General features: G+C 43.7%; 1 protein-coding gene across 1 annotated transcript; it reads left to right on the top strand.

Annotated features, from left to right (window-relative positions):
• The first annotated feature begins 347 nt into the window (after nt 1-347).
• Nucleotides 348-8,891, top strand: dnajb1a (DnaJ heat shock protein family (Hsp40) member B1a). The gene is made up of 3 exons (XM_084329598.1): nt 348-898; nt 3,372-3,982; nt 5,497-8,891. The coding sequence occupies exons 1-3, from the start codon at nt 688-690 to the stop codon at nt 5,725-5,727; spliced, it is 1,053 nt and encodes a 350-aa protein (XP_084185724.1). The 5' UTR covers nt 348-687; the 3' UTR covers nt 5,728-8,891.

Here is an 8,891-nt window from a genome sequence, read left to right as displayed (position 1 = left end):
AGACGAAAGTCTTTCTCTGGTCTGCATCCCCTTAACAATTGTGTGTGTATTGAGCCGTACTGTATTGTGTACCCATTCTGCAATCTGTTAATAACATTTTCAATCAATCAATCTGGTCTGCATCCCCTTAACAATTGTATGTATTGAGCTGTACTGTACTGTACCCATTCTGCAATCTGTTAATAAAGTTTTCAATCAATCAATCAATCACGGCTTTTTTTTATAGTATTTTTGATGTGGGTGGGGGGCGTGTCCGGCAGAGTGACGCGGCGCGGTGCGGGTGGGCGGGGCTACAATGAGGAAACGGGGTGTTCTTCACGTTCAACACATCAGCAGCAGCACCAGCCTGTTCCAGAAGTTTCTTCGCACCGTCGGTGACCAACAACAACTAGGTGACAACAACGTATTTCTAGCGCCGCGGCACAAGCCAGAACAACACCGTGTTTTATTATACTATATAATATGATATGATATTTGTTTCTAAATTATCCCACAGTGTCGCTGTGTGAACAAAATAGTGCGCTCGGGGGTTTTCTCTACGAGAAGTGCTAGTAGGCGCCTTTCCATGTAGCTCGGTGGCTAACGTTGAGCTAACACCCGACACTGACAGCTGCGTTGAAGAAGCCCCTTGTGGAGCAACTCCAGTTGCTATCAACTAATAAAAGATGATCTTATGAGGTCGAAGTGATGGGTAAGGATTATTATAAAGTGTTGGGGATAGCCAAAGGTGCGTCTGAAGAGGAGGTGAAGAAGGCGTATCGCAGACAGGCCCTGCGGTATCACCCCGACAAGAACAAGGCGGCCGGCGCGGAGGACAGATTCAAAGAGATCGCCGAGGCCTACGACGTGCTCAGTGATGCCAAGAAGAAGGACATCTATGACCGATATGGAGAAGAAGGTATGTTGTCTTGTCCTCCCCATCCTCATCACATTCACAACTTAGTCGTGATGTGTGGCGGCTGCCTATATATCCCTCAAGTTCAACTTTGTTATGGCTTACTTGTGTTGTTGACCCTGATGACGTAAACAAGACGAAAGTCTTTCTCTGGTCTGCATGATCCCCTTAACAATTGTGTGTATTGAGCTGTACTGTATTGTACCCATTCTGCAATCTGTTAATAAACATTTCAATCATTGAGTTTTTAAACTGTCCTGCTAAAACTACAATGTAAATAATAACCCCCCCCCCGGTTGACAGCGAAGTTGACAGCTTCTTTTGCATGCTGCTTTTTCGTGTTACACATTTTACGTTTTACTAGTTTCGTTTTTTTCGTTAGTGCACCCAGAGATCGGGGTTACTGCCTGTCACACACACACACACACACACACACACACACACACACACACACACACACACACACACACACACACACACACACACACACACACACACAGTAGTTCTAGATAGAGAACCTGCTGGAAATGTCATGTTCTGGCTATGTTCTAACCTGCTATTGGGCTCACTATGCAGACTGGACCAGTTCTCTTTCACTCTCACACACACACACGCACCTTGAGGTGGTGGCACAGAGAATGATTGTTTTTAAGTGATTAGATTAATTGATTGAAACTTATTAACATATTGCAGAATGGGTACAATACAGTACGGCTCAATACACATAATTGTTAAGGGGATGCAGACCTGAGAAAGACTTGTCTTGTTTACATCAGGGTCCCCCATTTTCAATTCATCATAACATACATGACATACAGATAGACAGTACTGCTACATCTAGACATTTATGACATACCAGATCTACAAATATATATATTTGTTTGTGATACAAAAAGAGTATAAAAAAGATAGTATATACATTTGAGGGGGAAGAAACTGTACATTGGAGGAGGTTGGGTAGGTGGGGTGGGGGGGGGGGGGGGACTGTACATTGGAGGTGGTTGGGTGGGGGGGAGGGGGGGGCGTTGGGGGTAGGCGGGGTGGGGGGCAAAGATCATATTCTTAACCCATACAAATGAAAAGTTATTCATAATATTCCATCACAGTCATCTTGGTCAAACAACAGATAATTATCATTAAATGACAACCCCAGCCAACGAGATGTGGCACTGCACCATATTGTCTGGCAAATGGTAATTATTGATGAATTGAAAATGGAGGACCCTTATGTAAACAAGACGAAAGTCTTTTTCTGGTTTTCATCCTCTTAGCAGTTGTTAGTATTGAGCTGTACTGTATTGTACCCATTCTGCAATCTGTTAATAAAGTTTTCAATCAAGATGCGCCGTGACAATGTTATTAATCTACCACAATCTTTGATTGGGACGCCTCTATACTTTCGACAACAAATTTGTGTTTCCGTGTCTCTGATTGGCCACGCGCGTTTCTGGTCATGTGACATGTGCGCCAATCGTGGGACCGCAAGTTTCTACACTGGTTAAGCTTAGGCACTCTTTCGAAGTTGGTTAAGGTTAGAGTTTGTCTTAGAGCAGGGCGATAGAACACCAGCCCTGATTCCAAACTCTAACCATAACCAACTGCGAAAGAGTTGCCTAAGCTTAACCAGTGATAAACTAGGCGTTAGGTAGTTTGCAGGCTGTTAGACCCGGAAATAGGCGCCGAACTTGCCGTCCCACGATTGGCGCACATGTCACATGACCAGAAACGCGCGTGGCCAATCGGAGCGCAAAACTCGAACGCGGAAACAAACATTTGTTGTCGAAAGTATAGACTCGATTGGGACAGGTAGTGATGATGTCATGACCACCTTGTCCTTGCTAGTAGCAGCAAGGTTGACCCCCCCCCTTACTGTTGCAATTGAAAATTGTTATTTATAATTCTTCTTAGCACGCTTGGAATTTAAACTTTCTATTTAGTGAGATATGGATAGATCTATTTTATTTCTGCACTTTCGTGGACATTTGTCTTTGGTTTCACCATGCTTGCAATCAACAAGACAACACAGTACAAACACCATACAGGCACAATTGGACCTTGGCCCAAAACAGCCCAATACATAGATAAAAGAAAAACAACAACACAAACACTGCCAGAGCTTCAGGTACCTAACCAGTATCTGAACCAGTTGCCAGAGCAATGACATGTGGGATTAAACACTTGTTCAATATGTGTTTTGGGGCTAGGCCTAGGGGAACTCCAAGCTTTTAGGCAAATTATCTGCCGTTCCTGAGATGTTTACATTTAGTAATTTATGCACTCTGAGTGCCTAGTAGTATAGACATATTAGCATGCTAAGTATAAGTATTGTAGCATAGTAGATAATACATAATAGTAAAAAGACTGTAAAAAAATATATATATATATATATTCAGATATTGTTTGAAGAGGTGTGTTTTTAGTTGACTGTCCTGTCGTTTAATGCACTCATCCTCATTCGTTCCTGTTCTCTCTCCAGGGCTGAAGGGTCCGTCTGGGGGAGGGGGAGGGGGCGGAGGCGGAGGCGGATGCCCCAACGGTCAGAGCTACAACTACACCTTCCACGGCGACCCTCACGCCATGTTCACAGAGTTCTTCGGTGGCCGCAGCCCGTTTGACCAGTTCTTCGCGCGGAACGGGGGCGACGACGACATGGACATCGACGACCCCTTCGCGGCCTTCGGCGGCATGGGGAACATGGGGAACGGCATGGGCGGCTTCCAGAGGTCGTTCAAGTCTCAGCCGGGAGGCCCCCACCGGGGCCGTGAGAGGAAGAAGGACCCGCCCGTGGTCCACGAGCTGAAGGTGAGCCTGGAGGAGGTCTTCTCTGGCTGCACCAAGAAGATGAAGATCTCCCGCAAGCGCTTGAACCCGGACGGCTGCACCGTGCGCAGCGAGGACAAGATCCTGACGGTGGACATCAAGCGTGGCTGGAAGGAGGGGACGAAGATCACCTTCCCCCGGGAGGGCGACGAGACGGCCAGCAACATCCCGGCGGACGTGGTGTTCGTGGTTAAGGACAAACCTCATGCCGTGTTCCGGCGAGACGGCTCGGACATAGTTTACCCTGCAAAGATAACGCTGAGAGAGGTACGTCAGCAGACTGCTCACCCAGGAGCTCTGTATCTCATGAATAATAATAATAATAAACTTTATTGTATAGCACCTTTCGTACAAGAAGACGTGCTTCACAGCAGTAAAGTAGACATAATGGACATACTGGCATAGAATTTGCATAATTTTTGCAGATAATTGACAAAATAAAAGCAATGCATAAAGTGCAGACGCAACATTTTTATAAAATGGATCATAGAATAGACAAAATGCATTCATACAATTGACCTGCGCTATCGGTCAATCGATATTACGCTATGAATTAACAAGTTGCAGTGTTTCCCCTAGGACTTTTTTCAGGGGGGGGTGGTAGCCCCCCCGATACTACTAGTGTTGGTCGCGTGTGTCACGGATACGTGATGTCAACAGTGTCGTCATAAACACGCGCAGTAAGGCGGTTGTTAGTATCGGTGCATTTCTCTGAAACGATTGCACATAAATTAGGTAAATAAATATTAACAATATTTATTTACAACACATACATTAACTTATCTACAATTATACATACAGCAGTTACAACACACATATGAACTATTTACAATACAGGGAGGCACAATGTTGTGGTCATTGCACTTGATTTTCCTAGGTTTCCTGAAAAACATTTCAAGTGCCTCCTGGTAGCGGAAGTCCCCAACTGGGGGACCATTGATGGAAACACTCATGCAGGCTGCAAGATGCTCCCCCTGCAGCCTGTTGCGAAGGTCTGTCTTCACCTGCAAGTAGCAGATGAAGATAAGACGCATAACAAATTTTTTTTTAATCTATAAGTCGGAAGGTATTTGATTTATATAAATGTTTTACTGCTACAGTAGTTAATGTATTGGCAAGGGTTTTATTTGACATTTAAAGATTTATTTACAAAACATTTAAATAAAAACATGCATCAATAGCTAGTACACAGACTTCCAAATACAGTTCTGATTTAAATGAAAACAGACATAACATACCTTTCATCAACTCCACGTGACGTTGCGTGGCAGCTCTATGGTTGTCAGATGATGCGTATCTGTCTAACTTGTTCTTTCGGTAGGACTGGCAGGGAGACTCAATGAACGCACGCGTCTGGCTACTGTTACAAGGGAATGGGGAATGTTATATATATACCCCCCCACAGTGGTGTGTTCAGTTGGTACGTCCCAGCAGGGACCAGGATGTAAGCTATATGATGAGACACGCTCTAGTCTGCTCTCTTGTTATTTCACACAAACAGCTACCCCTAGTAGCTGGCTTCTTATGTTGCTGACATATCCTACAGAACATTCCTTAAAATAGAAATAATTGATTTGCTTGTTAGTTGATCACAGCGAAACCTGCCTGAATACAGATATAGTATCTGCAGACATGTAAAAAGGATTATATGCAGGTATGTACAGACAGATATATATATATGCAGTAAGTTATTACACACATGACACCTGGAATGACAGCAATTTAGCCAAATGCGAATGGATCGTGGATCTCATCTTTGTCTCTCCCCGTTCCTTCCCCAGGCGTTGTGCGGCTGCACCGTCAATGCCCCCACGCTGGACGGCAGGACTATCACGGTGCAGTCCAGAGACGTGGTCAAACCTGGCATGAAGAAGCGCATAGCGGGCGAGGGGCTGCCCCTGTCCAAGTGTCCCGAGAAGAGGGGGGACATGGTCCTGGACTTCACCGTCAAATTCCCAGACAAGCTGGGCGAAAGTACCCGCCATGCGCTGGGTCGCATCCTCCCGCCGTGAGATCACGGACCCCGCCTGTGTGTTTCTTTTTAACATCTAATCAATACAGAGATTGGCCTACACCCCCCCCCCCCCCCCCCTGTGGCACTCTCCCATTATCCACTCCTCCTGGCCCCAGACACGCCCCCAGGTCCAGCTTTGTGTGAATTTCAGTTTAATTTCCTTTCAATATTTCCAGTACTAAATATATATTATTATTTTTTCAGTAACATCAGGTCACTATTTTGAGTGTCATAAGATCGGGATTTCTTGACATAACAAAGTTACCATAATCTTTTGGTGTGCATTTAGCCTTTCGCTCCGTCGACGGTGTTTCAGCGCCGGCCTGGCCCCAGTATCTGCTGCGAGGTGAGGTCTAGAAGCACTTTGGAGTCCCTGGGGGGGGGGGGGGGGGCGGGGCGATCGGATCAAATGCCATTTGTTGTGGTTTGGCTTCCGGCGAGAGAAAACGGCGTTAGAGCAGGCCGTCGAGTCAAAAGCAAAACAAAAGTGTGTAGAGCTGTGAAGGATCCAGGTTTAGTCTGACCGGGGCCTCAAACTTTTTATTTTATTTTATTTATTTTATTATTTTTATAAAGAGCTTCCAGGACAGTAGTTTCCGGGCAGGAACCTCAGGTGCAGTGACACACCTGAATGTAGCTATACCTACTCTATCACTAGGCAGTGTTGTTATGTTCTCTGGGTTAACGGTATTACTATGCAGTGAGAGATACGCGTGCAACCCGAACGCCGAGCGGAAACCCAAGAGGCAGAAAAACACAGAGGACTTTGAGAATTTCTGTTCAGTTCAAAAACGGGAGAGGGAGGGGCGTTTTTTGAAGATTACACATCTTGCAAAACACGTTTATGCTTTTATTATTTCACAGTGTCCCTTTGTCTTATGTAGGAATGCACACACGGAGGATGTAACGTATCACATTTTCACATTTTGTGCCAAAATAATCTCGTCTGTCTGTGATAACGTGCAAGATCGCGCGTGTGTGTGTATGACGGCGGTAGGTAAGTACAATATGTGTGTTTTCGGGTGTGAAAGCGTACGCGTGATTGACTAACAAGCAGCATTTTATGGTTCAGGGCGAGAGTCCTGACCTAGGTGTCGTATCTACTCTAGGATGCACACCTGTAGATTCATTCCCATTTAGTGAAACTTAGTGTTTGTGATGATTACTTTGTCTGGCTTGCCTCTGTTATCTGATGATCTAAAAGCCAGTGTATTTAATTATTTTTGTATAACCTGACTCAATACGGGACTCTAGTAGTATGAGGGCCTAGTACCGGGGCTAAATATGACCTAACCCTTTCACTACCACACTACAGAAGGTTAACCCTTTCACTACCACACTACAGACTGTTAACCGGCTGCAGTGTGGTAGTGAAAGGGTTAACCTTATGTAGTGTGGTTGTGAAAGGGTTAACCTTCTGTATTGTCGCAGTGAAAGGGTTAACCTGTTGGTAGTGAAAGGGTTGAATCTTTTTCTAAGCTGTGAAATGACCCGCTGCTGCTCCAGCATTGGTTTTTAAAACACTGTGCGAGTTGTTTAGATTCTTGTTTCAGAGCCCCAGTGAAACCCTGTAATCTATGCAAGTAAAAGCATCTTTTCCAAACAGTGAAATTCCCAATTACAGCAAATTACTTTTGTGTTTTGCATTAATACAAAGCATTAACACTTTCCGTGCCAGCCATGCGGTGCCTAGGAACCCCGTTGCGTGCCACCGCTCTATTCAATGACAGAGCTCTCATATTTGCGAACGCATAAACTATATCTTAAATTATGGCTATGTGTCTAATATGGCCGTCGCTTATCAATGACTTGTTTGCAGTCAACATTGTCGAAACGGATTGTTTTTTAATCGGTTCAGTTCCGTTTATACCGTTTTGAAAAACGCTAGTTTTTTGAAAGTTTCAGAAAAAAATAAAGATTCTGTGATAAACGCCATTTACTGCAATACACTAAACACGTTGTAATTTTTCGGCCTATTTATGAATCGTTTTCAAATAAACGCTAGATTATCGATAGTATGTGTACTTATGCACGCTATAGAAGCGGGCTGAAAAATCGATTATCATATTTCCTGATCGCACACGCATACACACATATGGCACACGCTGATATATAGGTGAAAATAGCTCTGATTATCCCAAGACTGGTAAAATAGATTCCTTACCTCACATCAGATGTTCTCCAAAAAGATTATTCCAATTCCTGATCGCCATTCCAAATATCGATCGTGTTTATTGATCCAACGCTGGGTACTGGAAACACATATTCTCCGCTTTTCTGGTGGTGGGCAATGACTTGGATCGTCTCCGGTTACTTGTCTGACAAGTAAAATGTGGAAGCAGGACTTTTTTTCTCCATGCGTTTCATTCAATCCAATCCAATGGGGTGCAGTAGCATCCAGAGAGACGATAGGGGGCGGTATTTTTCCTCTTTGAGCTCAGACAGATATCCACTGGTAACGTGAGGTTAGATTGATGAAAAATGAATGGAAATCGACAATAAAAAAAATAACGAGAAAAAGAAGAGATCTCTCGTCGTTGGCACTCAACGGTTAGCATGAACTAACGAGAAATCTTGTCGTTGGCACTGAAAGTGTTAAGTTAAGATGTATGAGCTGTTGGTGGCCGGCATTTCAAAGCTCTAATACAGAGAAAAAGGCACCCGTTTCTTTTGTTGTTTTACGACAAACTTCAGTGGTTATTCTCTTATTTTGTTTTCCTTAAGGAAAATTAGTAATTTCTTGAAATGCTTATTTGATCCTGATCTGATTGTTTGAAGCAAAGTTGTTGGCAGTCAATACTTTGCCTCTTATTGTACCACTCCTATTACGTGTCACGTCAGTATTACTGACTGACACGAACATGTGGTTTAACATGAATGTAGAGATGTGTAATCTCTGTAATGTTTTCCTTTTTGTTTAAAGAAAAAAAATTATTTAACTTTTTTTGCAAATGTATTCCTTTTTTATGGGAAAAAAAGTGCAAGCATTTTGTTATACTTATTGTTTATGTAGTTTTGAAATTATTATTATTCCTGAAGGTTGGAATCTGGTACATTCTTCCGGCTTCTATGATGGAATGATGATGTTTTAAATGTCCCCTCCCCCTTATGCTTTGACAAATTATTATTCCCCACAACACTCAATAGACTGGAAAACAAGAC

This window comes from Notolepis coatsorum (assembly GCF_963971535.1).
Source record: "Notolepis coatsorum genome assembly, chromosome: 14".
NCBI classification, from domain to species: Eukaryota; Metazoa; Chordata; class Actinopteri; order Aulopiformes; family Paralepididae; genus Notolepis; species Notolepis coatsorum.
This window is presented reverse-complemented; position numbering and strand designations above follow the sequence as displayed.